The sequence below is a fragment of the Neomonachus schauinslandi genome, chromosome 9, assembly GCF_002201575.2.
Source record: "Neomonachus schauinslandi chromosome 9, ASM220157v2, whole genome shotgun sequence".
In the NCBI taxonomy this organism is placed as follows: Eukaryota; Metazoa; Chordata; class Mammalia; order Carnivora; family Phocidae; genus Neomonachus; species Neomonachus schauinslandi.
The window spans coordinates 39,704,667-39,731,374 of record NC_058411.1 but is presented as its reverse complement, the minus strand read 5'-3'; the positions used below and the strand labels follow the sequence as shown (position 1 = coordinate 39,731,374).

At 37.9% G+C, this 26,708-nt stretch overlaps 1 protein-coding gene across 4 annotated transcripts; it reads left to right on the top strand.

Annotated features, from left to right (window-relative positions):
- Nucleotides 1-4: 4 nt before the first annotated feature.
- LOC110590614 (JNK1/MAPK8 associated membrane protein) lies at nt 5-26,309 on the top strand. 4 transcript variants are annotated; one of them, XM_021701422.1, is made up of 7 exons: nt 5-114; nt 2,515-2,606; nt 3,164-3,318; nt 10,675-10,881; nt 12,994-13,175; nt 17,014-17,090; nt 25,564-26,309. In XM_021701422.1, the coding sequence occupies exons 1-7, from the start codon at nt 111-113 to the stop codon at nt 25,780-25,782; spliced, it is 936 nt and encodes a 311-aa protein (XP_021557097.1). In that variant the 5' UTR covers nt 5-110; the 3' UTR covers nt 25,783-26,309. The 4 variants fall into 4 exon arrangements, with proteins under 4 accessions (XP_021557097.1, XP_021557099.1, XP_044773895.1 ...); XM_021701424.1 differs by lacking the exon at nt 25,564-26,309 and adding an exon at nt 24,099-24,180 and having other exon boundaries at nt 24-114; XM_044917960.1 differs by lacking the exon at nt 5-114 and adding an exon at nt 590-635 and having other exon boundaries at nt 2,533-2,606.
- Nucleotides 26,310-26,708: the final 399 nt, after the last annotated feature.

The following is a 26,708-nucleotide window of genomic DNA, read 5'->3' as shown; positions in this document are numbered from 1 at the left end:
GTCGCCCGGGTTACCAGGAGGCGGAGCCGCCGAGGCGGCTGTGGCCCGGATGTCCGGGCGCTGCCGGCGGCTGATCCCGGAGCTTCTTCAGGGAAACCTGCAAGCGGCCAATGGGTGAGTGGTCGCCGAGGTCGCGGAAACCGTTTGTCTTAGTCCCTGCTTCTTCCCCACGCTGGCGGCTTTGGGCTGTGCTCCGGGGGGCGGCCTCCGGTTAGCGGCGCATCCTTGCCCCTGGCTCGCACCGTCTCGGGCGGGCCCTCATCTCCTCCCGGGGTCGGGGTGGTCTCGGCCCCCTCGGGCTGCGGAGGAGACACGCCGTAGAGGGGAGGCGGGCTGTGTGTGCCAGGGCAAAAGGCCAGGCCTTGGTTGTGTTCAAGAGGTCACTTCAGTCCCTTTGTTTAGCATTCGTGAGGGTAGACTTCAAAATTTAAACAGCGGGAGTTAGTAAGTGCCAACAGGAAAGGGGGCGGAAACTAATTGCTGAAGTCGCTCGCTTCTGCATCAGACGTTGTTTATAGGGCCCTTCACAAGGGCAAGACCGTTGCAAAAAAAAAGTCTTAAAATTTTAGCCACCCTCCAGTAAAGGGAAATGGGAGGGGAAATTGAACGGACACGGGGAGCCTTGGTTTTGTTTGGTCGGTGATGAGCTGTTGCTTTCACTTTGGTGATTTTCAGGCCTTGGGTTTTGAGAACTTTAGGTTATTTACATTCAGATGTATTTATTAAACACCTACTAGATGCAAAAACCATGTAGAAGAAGCCTCCAGTTCTTTCACTTCTGTCTTCTCAAAAACTCTGAAACAGTTCATTTTTGTCTGTTAGTAGTTTAGGACATACTGATTACAATTGATTAAAAAGTATATGCCAAATAAGGTAAAGAAACCCATGGATTTTAAAAATTCAGAAATTTGGTAAAAGTGACAATGTTAACTTGAAACATTTTAGTCAGTGCTCTTTGTATTGTTTCTCAGCAGCACAAGGAGAAAGAAATCAAAAGTCTACTTGAATTTGAAAGGAGAAAGGACATTGTGGACCAAGCAGTCTCTATTGTGAATTCATGAAGAATTAGGGAAATTATTCAAGAATAGTGAAAGGAAGGAAAAATTCTCTACTTTTAGGGTCTTCCAGCTGGACTAAAAATTAAGTTCACATGAGACAGATTAACAGAAAAAAACAACAACCAAGTTTTATTATGTGTGCGTGGAGGCCCAATTATGAAACTAAGACTTAAAGAAATGACCAATGCAGGCAGTTCTTTATACATTATCGACAGAGGCAATAAATTTGTGAGGAATTTATGGGAAAAGGAAAACAGGGGTTTGGGCTAAGGTTTGGGCTAAGATTAGCAAAAAAGTAACAGGGTTTATTTTTGCAGCTTTTTTGACTTTAAAGTCATTATCGCTGGTAATAAGGATATCTTTTTACTGCTTTCAGGGGGACGGAGGAGGTCTCAGTGTCCTTGCCCCTGTTGTTTCTTAAGTAACTTTTATTTCAAATAATATGCCAAAATGGTACATTTTGGGAGCTTGTCCCTTGACCCCTGCAATAGTCATAAAATGCATAATTTTCCAAATTAATTCACATTTGACCACAGTTGTTTTGGATTTAGGTTCTTTGAGGGCAGGGACTCTTGTTATGTTGCTCTGTGGATCTTTAGAAATTCCTAGCCAGGGAATCTGATACTTAATGCACGTTTATTGAATAAGTGAATCAATGAACGAAGGAAAATCAGATGTCTCTGATGAAAAAACAACCTCCTTTAATAACTTCTTGATGAGGTCAGAGATAATCTGCAGGCACTGAGGTTTTTTTGTGAAGAAAGCTGCTTTTTATTTTGCCCAAGCCTTGAGAGCAGGGGGTTGATTCTAAGGTAGTTCCCAAATATAGGTCAGAGGCCCAGTGACAGCCTTGATGAAATTTTCCCCTGTCCTCAACAAAAATGACAAAGTTAGGACAATGTAGTAATCTTTTTCTAAAGGTGAATTTATTTACTTTAAAGGCCTGTCCTTTATTTTGAAATTATTGCTTTTCTGGTATTAAAATGTGTTCTATTATGAACGAAGGTGATATTTTGTGTGTGTGTCTCTGTGTTGTATGTGTGCACACTTAATGTTCTGACTGGGCAAAATAGGGGTGGTGATCCTCTATTAGTTTTCTAATTAAAAAATGGAAATGCAAAGTCTAGACCATCTAATCAAGGGGGACTAGCTGCTGGAGCCATTGGAGACATACCAGGTTAAGCTTTGAATTCTGGGGATAGATCCTACTTTGCTGGTTGATGGGTCTTAACCATAAGGAATAGCATTAACAACAAGATTTCGGTATAACTTTCTGCAGTGGCACAGTGTAAAAGGGGAAATTTAAGTTTAAAAATAAGTGCATCGAGACTTTTGTCTAATACATATCATTTTTAACAACTGTGTTGAGATATTTCTGCCAAGTGCTTCAACTGTTATTACATTATTTTTTATAATCACAAAAGATGTTACTTTACTGGCATTTGTTTTTAAAAAGCTGTCGATATTCAACCAGCATGCCTTGGACTTTACTGTGGGAAGACCCTATTATTTAAAAATGGCTCAACTGAAATATATGGAGAATGTGGGGTAAGTCTTAATTAACATGTGTATGCTATTTCATTGCTAAAATCTTTTTGCTTTTGAAATATTTTCACACGTAGAATATCTTTTTTCTTCAGTATACTCATTAACTTATAAAAATATGAGGCATTAATAAAATTCTTATATGTGTTGTATTGATTGTCTATAATACATTTTTCTTGACAGTCACAGTTAAGTATTTTTTAAAACATTTTATAATTTTATAATTTCTAATTATTAATGCTGTAGTGCAGTGACGGGCAGTAAGTTAACATTAAAACTCAGAACTTTTCTCTGTAATTATTTTTATATAGCGTTATTAACTAAGTTTATCATTTAATGTTAGTCAACTATTTGTAACTTAGCAAAAGGAATCTATTAAAAGAGTGTTTACAGATACACCAAATAACAATGTAGATTTATTTTACATATGCACTTTTTTATTTCTAAAAGATGCACATGTGTACATGTTTAAACTGAAATGGGATGTCTTTATAGAATGACTTTGGGATATTAATGTTCTAAAAAATATCTGTACATAAAATATTGTTTTTATATTGTAGGTGTGTCCAAGAGGACAGAGAACAAATGCACAGAAATACTGTCAGCCATGCACAGAGTCTCCAGAACTTTATGATTGGCTGTATCTTGGATTTATGGCTATGCTTCCTCTTGTTTTACATTGGTTCTTCATCGAATGGTACTCGGGAAAAAAGAGGTTAGCATTTTCTATGAATGTATCTGGATGGACTGATGTTGGAATAATGATCATTTAGAAGACCTTATTAAATAATTATACTTGTAGTGAACCTGTTTTTGCTTTATATTCTGATGACTTTGACTGTGGCAAGAAAACTTAAGGATAGGGTATGCCTCAGTAATATAAAGGGAAATATCTTTTGTTTTACTCTAAATGATCTTGAAGGAATTTTTTTTCATTTCTCGATTACAATCTTTATGGGTTTTCTACAAAGAATTGGTTATGATTACAAACTGTATTGCTGTAGAACAAATACTTCGTGATTTGATTTAATACTAGTAACCTAGTATAATGTAGTTAAAATGATATAGCTGCAACCTAATTATGAAAACTGATACTAGAACATTAAACCAACAAGCATTTATTGAGCCCTGTGTTTTATGTTTAGAAGATCAGGGGAGGAGGTACAGAAATAACTGATGTGGTTTATACTCATAATCTTGTAGAGAAGACAAATGTGTATACAACTAATTATAAATCAGTTTTAGAAGTGTATAAACAAGTGTATAAAAGTGTTATGAGGGGTGCCTGGTGGCTCAGTGGGTTAGGTGTCCGACTCTTGGTTTGGGCTCAGGTCATGATCTCAGGGTCATGGGATCCAGCCCCGTGTAGGCTCCGTGCTCAGTGGAGTCTGTTTGAGATTCTCTCTCTCCCTCCTCCCCTCCCCCAGCTTGCACTCGCTCACGCTTGCTCTCTCTTTCTCAAATAAATAAATCTTTAAAAAAAGCACTATGAGCAAAATGCCCTAGAATCACAAAGAATAGAAGAGATAAATTGTGCCTGATGTGATCTGAAAGACTTCAAAAAAACATTTTAGGCAGAGGAAACAGCATGAACAGTGGCATGGAGGTATAAAATGTGTGCTGTGTTTTAGGTGGGACTGGAAGTAGTCTGGGGTGGTCAGAGTGTGGATTGCACATCAAAGAAAGGTAATAAACAGGAGAGTGGGAAAAGTAGGTTGAGGCCAAAATGTGCAGGTTGGTTGGTTTGTGAGAAAGAGAGCGCAATCATGCAAGCAGGGGGAGGAGCAGAGGGAGAGGGACAAGCAGACTCTGCACTGAGCATAGAGCTTGATGTGGGGCTCCATCTCAGGACCCTGAGATCATGACTTGAGCTGAATACAAGTCAGTCTCCTAACCGACTGAGCCACCCAGATGCCCCTGGAATGTGAAGGTTCTTGATGAGGATGTGAAGTTCATACTGGGAATGCGGAGCCACATTAGTACATTTCAGCCCTACTGGCTTTTAGTTCCTCTAACTTCTCAGCATCTTTCCAGCCTTATGTCCTTTCCCTTTCGCCAGCTCTTCTCTGCCTCAGATGCTCTCTTGTCCCTCTGACTGCAACTTTTTACCTAGCTGTCCTTTTCCTTCATTTCAGTTGTTGTAGAGGCCTTTCCTGACCCAGTTTAAAGTAGGTCTGCCCCCCTTATTTTTCTTTTTTAATAACATTCTTCATTTTATTGTTTTGGGTTTGTAGTTAGCACTCAGCAAATACTAAATGAGCATCTGTTGCATGCCGGCTGCCGTGCTGGTCTCTGGAGAGTCCATGGAGAGCAGAGATGGCCACTGCCATCACAGACTTCTAGTCGGGAGATCAGAGCAAACTAACCTAACTATAGATTGTGCTGAGTGCATGATTTATTGGTGAAGGTTTTGGCTTAAAGAAGTAGCATCACTGGTTGTGTAATTTTAGGAAGGTAACCTCTATAGAGGGTAGGTGAGAGGTGCGGCATATTAGAAGACTGTTTCCAAGTAGGGATGGCCAGATTCCAGTAGTGTGAATGGGAATGGAAAGGATGGGCTGATGGAAATAGAATTAGTAGTTTTCTGGATCCCACCTAATAAATCCAGGCTGATTATTTATATTGGAAAAGCCTTTGTTCTTTTTCAGATGGATCCGTAAAAAGGTTTTTTAAAAAGTAGCTCTCATCTTTTAATTTCTGTTATAGAATGATGAGAGATGAGGGCAAGAAAGGAGACGTGATAAACTGAAAGCTAAAGTGAAATAATTGCTCAGCTAGTTGGTTGGAACTTCTCAGCCATAAGCAGGGAAAGATGGGGTATAGAGATGTACCTCCCCAAATGCATTTGAATTAAAACATCAGATATGTTTTGAGAGACAGTCTTGGAGCAGAGGGTGGGGTTTGGTTTGAGGGTAGAGCAGAGGAGTGAGTAGTTCTCAGGCAGGAAAGCAGGTGGGTTTAAAAAGAAGGAGTTTGCATAACTTAGGTGTGCTTTGCCTAGGAAATTGGCAGCAAAGAACACAAGAGCCATCTCTTGAATTTTCCTGAGATGTTGCCCTTATAATCAAGGAAGTAGAGGCCTAGCTGTCTGAGGCTAGACCAGTGTTTCTCAACCTTTTATTCATTGTCACTTCCTTAAATAAGGAGCCTTTTTAGATACTTTTTTCAAATTCCACCTCCTCCCCATGAAATTTTAATGTCATAAATATACTGCTTATTTGTTTATGTTGTGTATGCATCTATGTGCTATATATAACAAATGTAAGATTATTTTATCCCCAAGAACCAATTCTTGCCCTCTTAGGAGTGAAGTCACCTATTGAGAAAGCATGGGCCAGACTCTCATCAAAACTTTGCTTTCTGGGCGGCTGGGTGGCTTGGTTGGCTAAGCGACTACCTTCGGCTCAGGTCATGATCCCGGGGTCCTGGGATCGAGTCCCACATCAGGCTCCCTGCTCAGCGGGGAGCCTGCTTCTCCCTCAGCCTCTGCCTGCCATTCCCCCTGCTTGTGCTCTCTCTCTCTGTGTCAAATAAATAAATCTTAAAAAAAAAAAACCTTTCCTTTCTGGTACTCTTGCTTTCCCCAGAGTTTAGTATTAAATTTGTTTTTCTTTAAGGTCAGGGCAAAGATAAGCAGAGTTACATATTTTTATGCAGTATGGTCAGAAGCTGTGCTTCTTATGTGATTTTTTTTTTTAATATAATTTATAACTTTTAGAACGTATTCAGCAATCACTAGGGATGTTTGCAATGTACCAGATGCTGTACTGGGTTGCAAGATTCAGAGATGACTGAAACGTGGATGCTCCCAGTACAGTGGATGAGATAGAAAAGCCATCACAGTATTTGTGAGGTTCTGTAATAGGCTGACATGAAGAAGAAAGAAGTTAATTTTGCCTTCTCAGAATAGGGCACTGTCACAGAAGAAAAAACTGACTTTAAGCTGGACTTTGAAAAGTGAATAGATTTTGATAGGAATTGAAGAAAAAGTCTATCAGCAGGAAAAAGATGTGCGAAAGTATAGAGGCAAAAAGCGCACAGTGTGATCAAGAAATGAGAGCTGAGGGTCCTGTGAGAAATAGGGACTAAATGAGACCGGATTATAAAGAGATTTGGGACTACAAGAGTCTTAGGAAAGATTCATAAGACCTGGGGATAACTCCAGAGCTGATCTTGATGGATACACAGCTTGCCAGATAGGTGAGAGAAGCATGCCCACATGTGTGGAGGCGTGAGGAGAAAAGAAATGTAGCATGGCCAGGAGGTGTGGAAGATAATGCAAGTAAGGAGTATTTTTCCTGAAACACAAGACGGGACTCTACGAAGGGGAGTTTTAGAATCCAGTTTTGTTTTGTAAAGATCATGTTGTTGGCTGCAGACAGATTGAAAGGGGGCATGATGAGAAGAGATAAATAAGGTTACTAAAGTAATAGCAAGAAATGATGAGGTTGGGATGTTTCTAAAAATATGAATTCTATAAGGAAGCAAAATATTAAATTATATGAAATTGTAAATGTTCACGTATTCACCGTTTCCATCTGTGTAAAATCATGCAAGAGTTTTTCCAACAATATGAGCTAATCAGGAGCTCCAAGTGACCCTCCTGCAAGAAATAACTGAAGTTTGGAAAAGACATACTATTTAAGACCTTGCTGGTCTCACTGGAGGCAGGGGAGATCTCCAAGAATTCATTTTTAGAAAACAGACAAGCCCACCCTAAGGTGGGGCCAGAGTGACAGAGCAGACAGTAGGAGTGGGAGCACTGCCTGTGGTTAACTGCTGACAGCAGCAGGTGCTGAATGGAGGCAGCCGGTGCGAAGCCTAGACTCTCAAGAGGCTGAAGCCCAAGGTAGTGGTGGGCATGGCTGCCGACAAAAGCAGCAGATCCTCTTTGCTGGAAAGCTTCCCCCATTCTCAGTTTAGGCCCATAAAAATCTTACTCATATATCTATTAACGACCTCATACTCCATGAGAACCAAATAAAATCAACACGATGACTGTGAGTGGGTAGACATAACCAACCCTGTAGTTACACTTCCAAAGGACTGCAGATAAGGGACTTTCAGCTACACAGTATAAAACTGCTACCTTTGTAGTGCTTAAAGAAATAAAGGATGCAGTCCTAAAGACCTCCAAGAGTCAACAAGAGATTATTGGGAATGAACAGATTGGTTTAAAAAACAAAAGGAACTTCTAGAAATGAAATTTAAAAAATGGTAGATCAATCAGATTAAACAGTTGAAGACAGAATTAGTGAATTAGGAATTACATGTATCTGAAGAAATAATGCAATGCTGAGAGAAAGGGAGATAGAAAATATGAAATATATTAAGAACAATGGAGCATAGAATGAGAAGCTGTAATGTGTGTCTATGATTCCTGCTGGGAATGCACCTAGGTTCAGTTAGACATTCAGACTTCAGAGACTACCGTAGGTCATACCGAGCACCAGTCTGCCCGGAAGAGCACAGCTTGCCTGCAGGGCAGCGTCAGCTTTTGAAGCAGTTGAGTTCAGCTGCAGGAAGGTAAAATCCATACTGAGTGGGTGTGGGAGTCCAGGCTTAAGGTCTTATGCCCTAAAGGAGCCATTCTTTCTGTAACCTCTCTGTAAGGATAGCTTCCAGAGTCCTGCAAGGGACATGCCAATTACAAGAATCGCTGAACTCAAGAAAGCCGGACCATGGTGTCCCCATCAGGTATTTATTGCTTATTTATAGTTCTCCCCAATCCAGATACAGTTTACCAATCAAGGGGTTGTTTGTATCCTAAGCAATGTTACCTGGCAATAAAGTTCGACATTTTACACTTATCAGGCTTCCAGAGGAACTAAGCTAGAGTTAACTGAAAGTCAGAATCTCATGTACGGAGGAAAAGTTTTATTAACTCTTTGTGCATAGTTTCTGATCAGAGTCTTCAGAAAAAGTAGAGAAAAGGAAGGAGAGCCAATAATTAAAGATATATTAGCTTCGGGTTCTACAGACATAGTGAAAAACAGATTTGCAGAATTGCTCCTGGGGAAGCAAAACACATTCCAAGCAGAATAAATAAGAAGAAATTCTCACCTGTTCACATTAAAATTAAACTGCAGAACACCAAAAATAAGAGACCACATGGTGCTCTGGCCAGCGGCCCCCTTTGTGCCGACAGCTGACATCTACTCCAGCCTCACGGGTTAGTCATTTTGAACACGGCAGCCCAGTCAGGCCTCCCTAGATGACTGCATCCCAGATTGGTATCACATGGAACAGATAGGGCTGATCAGGTGAGCCCAGTCAAACCACAGACTAGTGAGAAATAATCAGTGGTGGTGGTTTCAGGCCACTAAGTTTTGGGGTGGTTTGCTATGCAGTGATAGATAACTGAAACATTGTTCAGAAAGAAAGCTCAAAGGCATCTGTAGACTAGATAAGAGAAATAATAAGAGAGTTTCCTAAAGAGGCTGGCTGGAAGATAAATATACAGGATCAGTTATCTCCCTATATTTCATATATAGTACCATGGTACTGTGAGATAGCTAAGATCAAGGTAGCTAAGCTACATTGGATTCATATTGTGGAACATGACAAGCGAATTCTAAAATCTATATGGAAGTGCAAAGGCCCAAGACCACTGAAGAAGTAGAAGAATGTATGTAATATCAAGAATTATTGTCATATTCTTTTGTCTCAGGGATAAAAATGGACCCAGGAACAAAATACAGAACCTAACAACAGACCAGTTATCTATGAAACTTGGATGGCAGAAGTGGTGTGGCAATTTGGGCGGGGTGGGGGGTAGGAGGGACAGTAAGCTACTCAGTGCTGCTGCTGGGACAGTTGGGATACCCTAGTGGGAAAATCTAGTCACACCTACCTAATCCATTCTAGGTGAGTGAAAGATTTAAATGTGAAAAGCAAAACCTTAAAACTTTTAGAAGAAAACATAGGTTAATATTTTTCTCAGAATAAAGATTCCTTGGAACATTAAAATGCTAACCAGAAATTTAAAAATTGATAAATTATATTAAAATTTAGAACATCTGTTCATAGATACCACAAGAAAGTGAAAATTCAGCCTATAAACTGAGAGGAAGACATTGGCAACATACTTAACTAAAAAAGCAAATGGATAAACAATGGAATGGGCACACAGTAGAATATTATACAGCAGTGAAAATGAGTGAACTTCAGCTATAAGCAATGCCATGGATGAATCTTAGAAATGTAATTTTGAATGGGAAAAAAATCTCAAGATGAGTATCACTTTATAGTGCTTAAAAATTAGCATAACTTGGGGCACCTGGGTGGCTCAGTTGGTTAAGTGTCCAATTCTTGATTTCAGCTCAGGTCATGATCTCAGGGTCGTGAGATTGAACCCAGTGTCAGGCTCCATGCTTAGTAGGGAGTCTGCTTGAGATTCTCTTTGCCACCCTGCTCACATGTGCATGTGTGCTCTCCCTCTCTTTCAAATAAATAAATCTTAAAAAAAAAAAATAAGCAAAACTAGACAGAGTGGTTTTGAAACATAATCTAATTGGAATAAAAACTTCAGAAAAAGTGATAAAGACAACTTAGTATAATGGTTACCTCTTTGGGGAGAGCCAGGAGTGGGAATGAGGAAGGAACAGAGGTAAATATAGATTGTTAATGTTCTAGTTACTGGGTTAGATGATGAGCTTATAATGTTTACTATATTATTATACTTTATAACTAATATATATTATATATAAGCTTTTATGTGCTTTTTATATTTAAGATAATTTAAAATGATGATAGGATAACTAAGACATTCTTAACAGTTTAGCAAGTCACTAAAGATAAAGGAAGCCCTGAATTTCTGCTCTTCTATACATTTTAGATAATACTGGCAGTGTTATCTGGGATGCGTATCCCTTTTTAGTGCAGAAGGTTAAACTCTTCTCAAGTGGTTTTCATGTTTGACTTTTCTTCCCTATTTAGAGGATATTTTAGTTTCAGGATTTATCAGTTAAAATTTCCTTTTAGAATCCATATTTTGAAACACACAGGTTTTCTTAAAAGCCTTTGAAATACTGAAAATTTTCTGGTAATTGTGCTTCTTTTGTTTTCCTAGTTCCAGTGCACTTTTCCAGCACATCACTGCATTATTCGAATGCAGTATGGCAGCTATCATCACCTTACTTGTGAGTGATCCGGTTGGTGTTCTCTATATCCGTTCATGTCGAGTACTGATGCTTTCTGATTGGTACACAATGCTTTACAACCCAAGTCCCGATTATGTTACCACAGTGCATTGTACTCACGAAGCTGTTTACCCTCTGTAAGTATTTATATAGACTGAAGATCATTTAAAAAATGGTAATTATAGATTTTATTTGTTTCAACAGATTGAGTATTGAAAAATGGCTTCGAGGCACTGGGGGAGATATAGAGAAATGATTTTCTTCTCTTGAAGGATACATAGTCTAATAGAAGGGAGTAGAAATACATTTTAGTATAATACAAGTGAAAGTATTTTTGTATTGGTGTTGAAGTGTGTATAAGCATTTCTAAAAGAAGCAATATCTGTTTCTTTAAAAGGGAGTTATAAGGAAAATCTTTATGATATGCAACAGAGAAGCAGTATCTGACACAGAGGAAAGAGTATGGGCTTGAGAGGTAAAAACAGGCATGAGTTTGAATCCTGAGCTGCTGTGTTAATGTGACCATGTTAAGAGCCTCTCATAACCTCCACTTTCCTGTTACTAAAAATGGGAATAGTGGTACCTTATAAGGTGATTGTGAGGATTAAATAAGTCTGCACATATCAGATACCATGTGCAGTGCCTTACATACAGGAAGCACTTAATAAAATAGTAGCTGGCATTGTAATTAGAGTGCTTGGGTTAATGTTTTTTTTGTTTTTGTTTTTTTCCAAAACAAATGTTTATAATTTCCATGAGAATGTTTTGTTTTAAAAATACCAAATTCATAAGACTCTATACCCAGACTACTTAATTTTTAGAATTTCTCCTTGTGTTCATTTTGATGTGTTTTTCTTGGTAAAGGTGTAACAGAAGAGTCTGGTATTTACATTCTCATAGTTATAGCAAGTTACCATTACATAATATGCTCAAGAAAATAACCCTTTTTATGCAGTTCTTAAGAGTACTAAGTGTGAAAAACACTTGCACAAATGTAAAAAGGTAATTTAAAAAAAACCAAAATTTCAGATACAGAGATAGGGACTTCTTTCTGTCTACCATTAAGCCCTGTAAATTATTTATTTCTTCTATATATGCCGTCTGTCTCTATATATACATAAAATTTACATACAAGACTGTATATAAAAGACTCATAATGCATTCTTGGTTGGTGTCATAGAGCTAAAGCTCTCAGCTTCGATTATTCTCTTCTCAGATACTATCCAGGGGACTGCAGAACTTAACCTGGTCCTATTTAGAGAGCTTAAAAAGGGAATCAGATATCATATATAACTATCTTATTTAAAACAAAATCATATTCATTTACTGCTGGTGCACATATATAGGTGTTTTTTATACTATCCATAAAGCATACAGTAGGAGAGTCAACAAATACTAAGATTAGAACAGAGACGGCAAATTAGGTGCTCTTGGCCCTCATTCTGTGGCCATAACAGCCTCCTCACAAAACTTCATTGATCAGGATATGTTCACCATCTTTGAATTAAGTAGATATTTTTTTTCTCAGCAGCTTTAGCAGTAGTCACTGTGCCATGGCCTGTCTGCCTTGTTTTGTTAATCCTACAGAACAGTGGTTTTTGAAAATTATGAAAAAATTTTATGGTATCAACATTGGGTTTATACATATTATTTACTTTACATAGCTATTTAAATGTAACTATATGGCCAGACTGGGGCTAAACTTTTCAAAAAGCAGCAGGACTACCCGGGGCACCTGGCTGGCTCGGTTGGAGGAGCATGTGACTCTTGATCTCGGGGTTTTGAGTTCAAGCCCCAGGTTGGGCATAGAGATTACTAAAAAAAAAAAAAAAACAAAAAAAACTTAAAGCTGCAGGACTACCAAAAGTTATAGAAATTTTTTTCTTTTGTGAGTCAACAAAAAGTAATGGCACAAAATTATCAGAAGCCGTTGGAACACTATTTAATGCAGGCTATTTTCTCCATTGGTATATATAGCCTAGTTCCTTACAAATTGAAAAATACCAAGACACTTTACTGATAATTGTAGTTTTGAGGGGAACTTGATTAGATGAGACATGAAAAAGCATGCAAATTTCTATTATTAGAAACTTACTATAAAAATATTTACATTACTAAAACCTTATGAGTTAATAGGTTGGCTTAATACACTTTTTATATCTTCTTTAGCATTTTTTATTTTAAATTGATCAGTAATAGGTATTTTGAAACATATTTTCAGTGTTACAATTCCTTGTTTTATTTTACAGATACACCATTGTATTTATCTATTATGCATTCTGCTTGGTATTGATGATGCTGCTCCGACCCCTTCTGGTAAAGAAGATTGCCTGTGGGTTAGGAAAGTCTGATCGATTTAAAAGTATTTATGCTGCACTTTACTTCTTTCCAATTTTAACTGTGCTTCAGGCAGTTGGCGGAGGCCTTTTATGTAAGTTTGATGGGTCAAGTCAATGAAATATATTTTTATGTGTGATAAACAGTATTTTCTCTAATTTTGGATCTTTTTCTTTAAAATCGTTTTTTTAATCCTTGAAAATATATATTTTTGCTAAAACATATCAGTCTTATAAAAAAATTAAAAATGGGCTTCTTGGAATGGAATAGATATTCTCAAACTAATCAAAGCTGATTTCTATTTAAAGAATACTTAGAGTCTGAAGCTTTTAATCTAAGTAGGAATATTTTAAAAACCTGAGTATAAATTAAATAAATGAACTTGTTTTTGCATATAATAATAGAAATTACTGTTTTTTTAAGATTTTATTTATTTGACAGAGACAGCAAGAGCAGGAACACAAGCCGGGGGAGTGGGAGAGGGAGAAGCAGGCTTCCCGCCGAGCAGGGAGCCTGACGCGGGACTTGATCCCAGGACCCTGGGACCACGACCCGAGCCAAAGGCAGACACTCAACGACTGAGCCACCCAGGCGCCCTAGAAATTACTGTTGATAATATATACTAACATATTATCATTAAGTTATGTCTTCAGTTTTTGAGTTCCTTTATTAAAGCCTTTTAGGTACAGTAAAAGAATCCTCAGTATATTCTTTATTTTAATATAGCCATTCATTTATTCAGCAACTATTTAGACTGAATTTTGACTCAAAAGATGATTAAGAAAAAGTTGTTAAAGGACTGACATACTAGTAGGAAAGCTATAAGTAGCTGAGAGAATGTAGTATAGTACTTACTTGAATATGTGACATTGAATATTGCAGGGATGTTAGATGCCATCTTTTATGTGAAGCCTACCGGGGTACAGAGGGCAAGGCTTCTGGCCTAAAGGAACTAGGAAAGATTGGCATCATTATGTAGCATAGTAATGAATTTGGTTCTGGAGGAGGATGGCGCTGGGAAGGTGAGGCAAGGGAAGAGGAAACTGGAGACTAGTCAGAGGTCTGTTATCCCTCATATTCTAGTTTACAGATGTATTGTTTCAGTTGGCCTGCATAATATTTGAAAATGTGTAGTTCTTTCTAGCTCCTACCATTCCCTGTTTTCTTGGATTTGGCCCACTTCCATTATTTACCTGCCTGGCTGGCCTCTGTAGGTGTTTGAGGTTGCTATTCTTGCTCTAGGGAATAGAGACCTACTCTTTAAGGATTTTAGGCAGAAGAGTGACATGCCTAGGTTTGCATTTTGGAGAGAGAACTTGATAGCAGTGTGGAAGACGGATTGGTGGGGGAAGAGGACCTGGGGAATCAGTTAAGAGGTTATTGCTGCTAGCCAAGTCTGACTGTCTGGCCGAAAGCAGAGAAACACTGGGAATGGAGAGTATTTTGAAGATAGAGTTAACTAAACTAGGTAACTGATTAAACATAGGGGTGAGGGAATAGGACGAAAATATGATAGAGTAGCTTTCTGACTTAGTAACTGGTGAATAGAGCAACAGAAGCAGATATTAGAAGAAGCAAATAAATAGGTTGATGAGAAGTGAATCCAGTTTTAGCTGTTCATGGAATATTCACAAAAGTACAGGTAATTATTTATACTAGTCTGGCGCTTAGGAGAGCTGTCTAGGCTGGAAAGATTAGGAATTGTCAGCCCGCACCCTGTGTCCCAGACTGCATGTGGTGCTCTTGTGTAGAACCTCTCGAGGGGAAAAAGCTGTGGAAAGTGGGCCAGGGTTTGGGACATTAGCCCAGGGAGACTGCCAGATCCCATTGCTTCATATACTGGAGCTGCCTGTATTGAAAAATGCTTTTTCCCACACTGAACATCAGATCAGGCTTTGACAACAAGCCTCTGCTCAAAACACATTCGTTGTGAGGATCAAGGAGTTAGTGTTCATTTGCACTAAATACAAATTTATGCAGTCTGCTGAGATTAGTCACAGAGGATATCATACCAACTTGTAATTTTATATTGGAAAAAAAAAAAACAGATAATTTTGGTTTGTAGGGGTGTCTTAGTCACTTCAGACTGCTATAACAGGACCATAGACGAGGTGGCTTGCAAACAACAGAAATTTTTTTCTCACAGTCCTGGAAAATGGGAAGTCCAAGAGCAGGGCACCAGCAGATGTGTCTGGATAAGAGCCCACTGTGTCCTCATGTGGCAGAAGTTGGGGGGGCTCTCTTATGTAAGGGCACCAATTTCATTCAAGAGGGCTCTGCCCTCATGTCCTGATCACCTCCCAAAGGCCCCACCTCCAAATACCATCACATTGCGAGTTAGGATTTCAGCAGGAGAATTTTGGGGGACACAAACATTCTGTACATAACAAGGAACTGTAAGTGTCTGAGCAAGTAGAGCAGCAAGCGGCTTCGGGTAGCTTAGGCTACCTGGGTCTAGGGAGACAGACACTGGAGTTATTAGGAAGAGGTCTGTGACAAATTTTACCTGCTTGGAATTATTCAAGCCAGTTTTTAAGTGTGATCTGCATTCAAACCACTAGGGGAACTAAAATGCAGATTCTCAAGCCTTACCCCAAGGCCTAGTTCCTCAAAATCTCAAATTGTTTTACACTCTAGAGTAAGAACCATGCCTGAGCCCAAGACCACCGTGTACTACCCACAAGTTTGGGCCTTGTTAGAAACTTCCTTTCCCCCCCTTTTTTTTTAACTTGGATGGCTTTTTACTACTCAGGCTTAAATTTGTATCATTAGCAACATTGTTTATAAATTAAATGGGATTTTTTTTTTTGAATGGTTGGCTGAGGACCTAATAGCTGTCTATGAAGTAAAATGTTCTAAATGTCAAATAAGGCATTCAGTTATTTAGTAAGTTGGAATTGGGCCTGTATAGATAAGTCAGAGTTTCTGGCTTCTGCTTTCTGAATTAATATTTGAAATTGTTCCAGATGGGTTCCACTGCAATGTAGAATGATTAGTGGTTTCATAAATTGAAGTTGTTTTCAAATAATTATATGAAAAATAATTCAAGATTTTATTCTCAATTTGTTCATTTGTTTTAGTGTGCTATAAATTGAAAACATTTTGGGGCACCTGGGTGGCTCAGTCGGTTAAGCGTCTGCTTTCGGCTCAGGTCATGATCCCAGCGTCCTGGGATCGGGCTCTGCATGGGGCTCCCTGCTCATTCATTTTAATGAATCTTTAAAAAAAAAAACTGAAAACATTTTAAGAGAAAGGTAGTATAAGGAAAACTTTGAAGTAGAAATATCTAGAATTTTGACATAAAGAACACTGAATGATCCATTTGTCCTTTGAGGTTTATTGATACATGAACTTTTCTAAAGAGTAATTAAAACTGTATAGCTTTTCTAACCAATGTCCTCCATCTGGACCACAAAACAAAATTGAGTAATTACTTTCTCAATCCTCCCAAGTTTGGTGCATACTAGTATTCTAGATGCAGACAGAAGTTAATTCTTTACATTCAATGGATGCCTTAAGGTAGGATCTTCAAAGCTGGGCCAAGGATAGTTTTACATTTTTAAACAGTAGAAAAAAAAGAAGAGTAGTAATTCTTAACATGTGAAAATTATGTGAAATTTGGATTTTATTATCCCTAAAGTTTTATTGGGACATAGCCACATTCATTTATGTATTGTCTGGCTGTATTCCACTACAATGGGGACTTGAGTGATTGAGACAGTGAGTGTATGGCCTGCAAAGCCAAAAATATTTACTATCTGGCGCTTTACAGAAAGCTTGCTGACCCCTGCCTTAGGGCATTAGGACTTAAGTCTCTCATAGGACTGGTTGAGAAAGTTTTCACCTATGGGGAGAATTATACTGTTCGAATTTTTTTGATGGTTTATTCAAGAAATTTAATTTTCATTATTATACCAATGTTTGTTTTTCAGATTATGCCTTCCCATACATTATATTAGTATTATCTTTGGTTACTCTGGCTGTGTACATGTCAGCTTCTGAAATAGAGGTAGGAAATCTTTTTTTCCTTTGTTAAAGGTTTTTCTTTTTAATAGATTTTAATAACTGAATAGGAGAATAGTACATATGATATGGTACAACTGATTGATTTAGTAATGGCTAATTGGTTGGCTAATTGATGGCACTCAGTAGCTTTTAGCTTAAGTTTATGAAAGGTTGTATATTGGACTGTATTTGCTTGGGAAATTATGCAGTAGTAGGCTCAACTATCCAGCATGTTGGAGAAAAAATCATTTCACATAATTTACCCACATAGAAAATGTTTATTATTGAAATGTTGAAAGTTATTAATACTATTTTGAAGGAAACATGAAATGCTTAATTGTATATAGAACTAATTTTACCACTTTATTTTACAATGGCAACACTGACAGTCATCAGTAATTATATACATTTTGTACTCTTCTATACTTTGTTCCCAATTTTATTTTCTTGATTATGGATGTTTCTACTTTTGCACTCTAATATTTTGGTGATTTGGAAATAATGTCATAGTCACATTAGTTTTGATACTGTTCCTATTTTGAGATCTCCATTTTGTGCCTCTTTTTAGTATTTTAGTGAAAGGCCACTGTTAGAACTCTTTGAGTTATTCCTTTAACTTAAAAGGAATAAAAGTGTTGCTTGCTAATCTAGTGCCTCGGCACAGTCTTCAGGTGCATACTACTGTTGATAAGATATGTGCTGTCTCATAATTCTTTCATAAAAAAGTTCAACCCAGAGAAAGTTAAGTTACATTAGTGAAAGAATGAGAGGGAATGACGTTCAGGTAGAATAATAGTAGAGGAACTAGATAGAATATTTTTATGGTGATTCAGATCTTTTCATTTGTATACTATCTCCATTTCTCCTTTGTAATCTTTAATCAACAATACAGCATGTTTAAAGAAGATAAGCAAATTCATTTTGTCACTTTTATCCACTCTAAGGAAAGACTTGAGGGAGGAAATGATTGGATATTTCAATAAAATGAAGTTTTTGAATTTTTATTATCTATACTATGGATAGGTAAATTAGCTTGAAACTTATCTCTCTGCTTCAGGAATCTCTCCTATATAAAATGTTCATGTACTTCAGTTAGCACTCTATAATGAATCAGAAATAGGGACCTGAATCAGGAAAAGAAAATCTAGTTCTAGGTGAGTTGATGAGTCATTTAATAAGAGAGGGTTGGTAACCTACTGCAGATTACATTTTAGTGTGTTTATTAGCACTTTTAGATATTACTTTTATAATAACTTGTTCCCTCCAATTTCTACATATTAGAGAGCTGTTTAAAGATTAAAGGAAATCAGACTGTTCACATGTCATTTCTGCTCCCTCTAATTATCCAGGCAGCAGACTCCCAAGAATACTAGAGATTGAGGAAGTTGAGTGTATATACCTCCTACTTCCTGCCTGTAAGACTCAGCTATAGTGGATCAGGGCAGGAAGAAGGCACATCATGTGGAGTTCCCTTCTAGTTCATATCTCTCAGAAGAAACCATAGTGTTTCCAGGGTTGAATGGTGATGTGGACTAGAATTGAGAGACATGGGCTCCTGTTTTGGTGCTGCCCCTGAATGTTTATTATGGCTGTCGGGAGCCTCGGTTTCCTCATCTGTAAAGTGTAGTGGCTAGACTGAGTAATTTCTTGAGTCCTTTTTAGGTCAAACATTGTGTGATTCTGAGGTTATTGTGTGGAAACAGTACATTTTTTTTTTTAAAGATTTATTTATTTATTTGAGAGAGAGAGAATGAGAGACAGAGAGCATGAGAGGGAGGAGGGTCAGAGGGAGAAGCAGACTCCCTGCCGAGCAGGGAGCCCAATGCGGGACTCGATCCTGGGACTCCAGGATCATGACCTGAGCCGAAGGCAGTCACTTAACCAACTGAGCCACCCAGGTGCCCACAGTACATTTATTTTTATTGGAAGTATTAACATACAGTGTTATATTAGTTTGTGTACAATATAATCATTCAACAGTACGATATATTACTCAGTGCTCATCACGGCATGTGTACTCTTAATCCCCTTTTTTCACCCACTTCCCCCTGGTAACCACCAGTTTGTTCTCTGTATTTGAGTCTTTTTTCTTTTGTTTTTGTCCTTTATCCTTTGTTTCTTAAATCCCACATACGAGTGAAATCACATGAGTGAAATCACATGTCTTTCTCTGACTGACTGACTTCACATAGCATTATACCCTCTAGGTCCATGTTGTTGCAAATGGCAAGATCTCATCCTTTTTTATGGCTAAGTAATATCCCATTGTTTATATGTACCACACCTTTATCCATTCATCTATCCATGGACACTTGGGTTGCTTCCATATCTTGGCTATGTAAATAATGCTGTAATAAACGTGGGAGTGCACATATCTTTTCAGATTAGTGTTTTCATTTTCTTTGGGTAAATACCCAGTAGCGGAATTTGGTAATTCTATTTTTAGTTTTTTGAGGAGCCTCCATACTGTTTTCCACAGTGGCTGTGCCAGTTGGCATTCCCAGTGCACGAGGGTCCTTTTTCTCCACATCTTCACCAACGTGTGTTTCTTGTGTTCTTCATTTTAGCTACTCTGACAAGTGTAAGGTGATATCTCATTGTAGTTTTGATTTGTATTTCCCTGATTAGTGATGTTGGCCATCTGTATGTCTTTTTTGGGAAAACTGTCCAAGTCCTCTGCCCATTTTTTTAATCAGATTGTTTCTTGGGTGTTCAGTTGTAGAAGTTATAGGAGATATATGTATCCACATCCATATTAATATATATGCCCATATAGATTAATATATATCCATACCCATATTAATCCCTTATCAGATATATCACTTGCAAATATCTTCTCCCGTTCATTAGGTTGCCTTTTTGTTTTGTTGATGGTTTCCTTTACTGTGTAATAGCTTTTTATTTTGGTGTAGTCCCAATACTTTGCTTTTGCTTCTGTTTCCCTTGCCTGAGGAGACCTATGTAGCCAGTGTCAAATCACTGCCTATTTTGTTCTAGGAACTTTATGGTTTCACGTCTCACATTTAGGCCTTTAATCCATTTTGAGTTTATTTTTGTGTATGGGGTAAGAAAGTGGTCCAGTTTCATTCCTTTGCATGTAGGTGTGCAGTTTTCACAGCACTATTTATTGAAGAGACTGTCTTTTCCCCATTGTATATACTCTTGCCTCCTTTGTCCTAGATTAATTTACCATATATGCATGGGTTTATCTCAGGGTTTTCTATTCTGTTCCACTGATCTATATGTCTCTTTCTTTGCCAGTACCTTACTGCTTTGATTACTACGGCTTTGTAGTGTATCTTGAAATCTGGGATTGTCATAACTCCAGCTGTTTTTCTTTCTCAAGATTGCTTTGGCTATTTAGGATTTTTTGTGGTTCCAAACAAATTTTACGATTATTCTAGTTCTGTAAAAAAATGTTGTTGCTATTTTGATGGGAATTGCATTATGTAGATTTCTTTGGGTGGTATAAACATTTTAACACTTGGGTCTTCCAATTCGTGAGCATGGAATTTCCATTTGTTTGTGTCACCTTCAGTTTCTTTCATCGGTGTTTTATAATTTTCAGAGTACAGGTTTTTTGCCTCCTTGGTTAAGTTTATTTCTAGATGTTTTATTATTTTTGTACAATGTAAATAGGATTGTTTAATTTCTCATTCTGCTACTTCGTTATTAGTGTATAGAAATTCAACAGATTTCTGTTCATTAATTTTGTATCCTGCAACTTCATTGAATTCATTTATCAGTTCTAGTAGTTTTTTGGTGGCATCTTTAGGATTTTCTGTATATAGTATCATGTCGTCTGCAAATAGTGGAAGTTTTACTTCTTCCTTACCAATTTGAATGTCTTTTATTTCTTTTTGTTTCTGTGGCTAGAACTTCTAGTACTCTGTTGAATTAAAGTGGTAAGAGTGGATCTCCTTGTCCTGTTCCTGATCTTGGAGGAAAAGCCCCTGGTTTTTCACCATTTAGTAAGATGTTAGCTGTGGGATTTTCATATACGGCCTTTACTATGTTGAGGTACCTTCCCTCTAGACTAACTTGGTTGAGAAGTTTTTATCACAAACAGATGTTGTGCCTTGTCAGATGCCTTTTCTGCATCTGTTTAGATGATGCTATGGTTTTTATCCTCTCATTAATGTGATGTATCATGTTGATTGATTCGCAAATATTGAACCACCCTTGCCACCTGGAATAAAACCCACTTGATTGTGGAGAACAATTTCTTTATTGTTCCATTTGGTTTACCAATATTTTGTTGAGGATTTTTGCATCTGTGTTCATAAGAGATATTGGCCTGTAGTTTCCCCTTTTTGTGTTATCAGGGTAATGCTGGCCTCATAGACTATATTTGGAAGCTTTCCTTCTCTATTTTTTGAAGTAGTTTGAGAAGAATGGGTATTAATTCTTCTTTAAATGTTTGGTAGAATTCACCTGTGATGCCATCTGGTCTTGGACTTTATTTTGTTGGGATTGTTTTGATTACAGATTCCATTCCATTGATAGTAATTGATCTGTTCAAGTTTTCTATTTCTTCCTGGTTCACTTTTGAGAGGTTATATGCTTCTAGGAATGTATCCATTTCTTTAAAGTTGTCCAATTTATTGGCATGTAATTTTTCATAATCTCTTAACATCCTTTGTATTTCTGTGGTGTCAGTTATTTCTCCTTTTCTAGTTTTATTTGAGACCTTTTTTTCTTGCTGAGTCTGGCTAAAGGTTTATCAATCTTGTTGATCTTCAAAGAGCCAGCTCCTGGTTTAACTGATCAATTTTTTTTTTTTAAATCTCTATTTCATTTATGTCTGCTCTAATCTTTATTATTTTCTTCCTTCTACTGGCTTTGGGCTTTGTTCTTTTTCTAGCTCCTTTAGGGGTAAGGTTACATTGAGATGTTTCTTATTTCTTGAGGTAGGCCTCTATTGCTATAATCTTCCCTCTTAGAACAGTGTTTGCTACATCCCAAAGATTTTGAACCATCATAATTTTCATTTGTCTCATGTATTTTTGATTTCTTCTTTAGTGTCTTGGTTGACCCATTAATCATTTAGTAACATGTTGTTTAGCCTCCATGTATTTGTGTTCTTTCTAGACTTTTTATTGTCATTTCTAGTTTCATACCTTTGTGGTTGGAAAGATGCATGATATGATTTTGACCTTTTTAAGTTTATTGAGACTTGTTTTGGGGCCTAACATGTGATCCATTATGGAAAAGATCCCATGCACGCTTTGAAAAGAATGTGTAATTCACTGTTTTTGGATGGAATGTTTGAATATATCTTTTAGGTCCATCTGGTCTGATGTGTCATTCACAGCCATTGTTTCCTTGTTGATTTGTCTGGATAATGTATCCATTGATGTAAGTGGAGTATTGAAGTGCCCAACAATTACTGTATTACTGTCAGTTTCTTCCTGTCTGTTAATAGTTGCTTTATGTATTAGGTGCTCCTTTTTTGGGTGCATATTTATAATTGTTCTATCCTCTTGTTGGATTGTTCCCTTTATAATTATGTAGTATCCAGTATCCTTTTTGTCTCTTGGTACGGTCCTTGTTTTAAAGTCTTTTTTGTCCAATATAAATATTGCTAACCCAGCTTTCTTCTAACTTCTATTTGCATGATGTGTTTTTCGTTCCCTTCACTTTCATTCTTGCATGTGTTTAGGTCTGAAGTCTGTTAAAGGCAGCACTTAGATGGGTTGTTTTTTTTATCCATTCAGCACCCTATGTCTTTTGATTGTAGCATTTAGTCCATTTATACTCAAATTGATAGGTGTATACTAATTGCCATTGTTACTTATTTTACTGTTATTTTTGTAGTTCTCTGCTCCTCTTCTTTCTCTTCTCCTGTGGCTTGATGCCTTTAGTGTTATGCTTGGATTCCTTTCTATTTGTATATGTATTATAGGTTTTTGATTTGTGGTTACCATTACATTCATATATAACTTCTCATGTGTATAGTAGTCTTACTAAGTTGTGGGTCACTTTAGTTTGAACCCATTCTAAAAGCGCTAAATTTTTACCCCCCACCCCCGCCATGTTTTATGTATATGATGTCCTACTCTACTTCCTTTTGTGAGTCCCTTGACTGATTTTTATAGATATATTTGATTTTACTGTTTTTGCATTTTACTCTCCATACTGGTTTTATGTGTGGTTAATCTTTAATTACATGTTTGCATTTACCTGTGACATTTTTTCCTTTCATAGTTTTCTTACTCATTATGGGTTTTTTTCCACTCAAAAGAATTCCCTTTAACATTTCTTGTAAGACTGGTTTAGTGGTTGGGGAAACTCTCTCTCCTTCAATTCTGCATAACAGCCTTGCTGGATAGAGTATTCTTGGTAACAGGTTTTTTTTTTCTTCAGGCATTTTGAATATATTGTGCCACTCCCTTCAGGCCTGCAGAGTTTTTGCTGAAAAATCACCTGATAGGCTTACGAGGTTTCCTTTATGTGTAATTGCTTTCTTTTCTCTTGCTGCTTGTAAAATCTCTATCACTACTTTTGCCATTTTAATTATTATGTGTCTTGGGTTTTGTTAGGTGCTGTCTGTGCTGCCTGCATCTGGATGTCTGTTTTCTTCCCTAGATTAGGGAAGTTTCAGCTTTTATTGCTTCAAATAAATTTTCTGTCCCTTTTCTCTCTTCTTCTGGGATCCCTATTATGTGAATATTATTATGCTTGATGGTGTCACTGAGTTCCCTTAACCTAATCTCATTTTTTATTACATTTTTTTCTGTTTGCTGTTCAGCTTGGCTGCTTTCCATTACACCAGTCTTCCAGATCACTGATCTGTTCTTCTCCTTCCTCTATTGATTCCCTCTAGTGTAATTTCCATTTCAGTTATTAGTTCTTCATCTCCAACTGGTTCTGTTTTATATTTTTTATCTCTTTATTGAAGGTCTCACTGAGATCCTCCGCTCAATTATGACCATTATTTGAGTTATCAGACATGTTGCTTAGTTGGGACTTATTCCTCAGTCTCCTCATTTTGTCTTTTTCTTTGAATTAGAAAAGTCAGCTACAGCTCCTGATTTTGAAAGTAGTGGCCTTATGAAGAAGAGGTCCTGTGGTGCAGTGCCCCCTGTTCACCAGAACCAGGTGCTTCAGGGGTGTCTCCTCTGTGGGGTACATGGGCCCTGCTGTTGGGGCTGAGCTGTGTTTGCCTTCAGTCCAGTCAGTTGCAATGGCCTCCTTCACCTGCTCAGGGCACACCAGGCAGGGTTTGGTCGCTGTGCTGTTAAGATGTCAGTCTGGGGCCACCGAGGGCCTGTAGCTGGGCAGGATTGGCAGTCAGACCTGCTGCCTGCCCCCCTTCCGTCTGTTGGGGCTGCAGTTACATCACTCTCCAGGGCACTGCTCTCCCTTCCCTTGAGAGGTTTTTGCTGGTTGGTGGGGCTGACAGTCACACCAGATGCTTGTCCCCAGTCTGTTGCAGCGACCATGGCACTGATCGGCAGGGTACTTCCTCTGCATTTTCGGTTATAAGGTTTGGCTCTTGGGATTTGGGGCACACTGGCGTATGTGATTCTCTTCCCCTCTCCCCAGGGCAGGAGCCACTTTGGAGTGGTGCCCTCTCTCCCGGGGTTGCTTGCAGAGTGTGTGGGGGCAGGAGCTACTTTGGAAGGTACCTGCTGAGTGAATCTGCAAGAGAACACGGGTTGGGTGTGGTGCTAGCAAGCTGGGTGGAGTGTGTGCTGCTGGTTCCTGCAAGTGTCTGGGTATCAAGGTCGGGATATGTGCTAGTTCTTTTGTTCTTGGAAAAGTTTCCTAAAGATCCCTACCGTGCACATTCTGAGATTAGTAAACCTCCTTAACATATACCCCTGGTGCTCTTCAAACTGCTGCTTCTGTGCTGTGTCTCTGCTAGGTGGTTAGGCTGGCTCTCTTTTGTTTTCTTCAAATTTTTATTTTGTTTTCTTCAAATTTTTATTTAAATTCTAGTTAGTTAACCTATAGTGTAATATTGGTTTCAGGAGTAGAATTTAGTGATTCATCACTTACCTGTTATGCTGGCTCTTTAATGGCTGGGAGTACTCAGTTTCTCTGTTATCTTCTGGCTCTCCTGGAGCTAAGTGCCCCTGATTGTAAAAAACTCTTAAGGCCCGCTGGGGAACTCATTCTCCCAGTGCTGGACCCCTGTGCCTAGGGTTGCTGGTTTGGGGTCTGATCATGTGGTTTTTTCTGGTTAGTCTCTCTCAGGGCTGAGTTCCTAACCATGTCCCCACCCTTCTTACCCTTTTCGATGTGGCCGCCTCTCTATAATTAACTGGAAAGTCTTCTGCTGCCAGTCTTTGGGTCATTTTCAGAGTTAGTTGCACTGATGTGTGTTATCTCAGTGAATCCATGGGATGAGGAGAGCTCAGGATCTTCCTGTTCTGCATCTTCCCAACAAATAATGCATTTTAAATTATGATGTAATAAATTATCTAGCTTATTCAGCCCAATAATTTGTTTTCTTTTATAAAATTATATAGAACTGCTATGATCTTCTGGTGAGAAAGAAAAGACTTATTGTTCTCTTCAGCCACTGGTTACTTCACGCCTATGGAATAATATCCATTTCCAGAGTGGATAAACTCGAGCAGGATTTACCCCTTTTGGCTTTGGTACCCACCCCAGCTCTTTTTTACTTGTTCACGGCAAAATTTACCGAGCCTTCACGGATACTCTCCGAAGGAGCCAATGGACACTGAATGTGTAAAATGCATTAATACTCTTCTGTTGTACATGGAGGTAAGATTGGGTTTTGTTTTTCTGTTTTTGACTTAACAGACTTTATGGTTAGACTTGGAAAATACAAACTGCTGTAGTACTGTGTTACGTAGTATAATACACTGTATACTTTAGCACTCTGTGACACTATAAGCATGTTAGGAAGCACTCGCCTCCGGCAACAATTTAGTTATTCTTTAAAGCAAAATCGTGTTTCTCTATACTTTGACAAGTATAATCTGAAATCCTTAGCATTGGCCTAATTGTGCATGTCTGTTGTATTTCAGTTTGTTTTTCAAGTATAATGAATTATAAGGACAAACATACATACCTTGTGGGTCTGATAGCAAACATGGAAATAAAGTATGTTGTTTGTTATTTATTTTTACCAATACAGTATTTTGATAAAAAGAGTATAATTTATATAACGGATTTTCTGTTTATAAGTAGTTTGGTTGAAGACATCTTCTGATTGTTTCTGTTAAGAAAAACAATAAAATGCTTAACTACAAAAAATCTCAGATGTTGACATTTAATTGTATTTTGCCACACTAATTGTTGAAATAATTCAGACTATTAAGTAGTAAGAGGAGTAGTTCTTTCCCAAATGAATAAATACATGTATTCACATAGTCCCTTCCTCTTTGGTCTCATTTTTGAAGGATATATACACAGTGCCATATTTTATTGATCCTGAAACTTTTTTCACATTGTGACATCTCTGAATTAGGATGCATCTTACAACTGATGCCTTCTTAAACTAAATACAGAATATATACAGTATGCACTGCGATTTTTATGCCCGGAAGCCTTTGAGAGATTCATATGGGAGCAAAATAAAGTTTTAGGCACTTAACCTAATAATCTGACCATTTTATCCATCTGTATTGTTTAGAAGTTATTTACC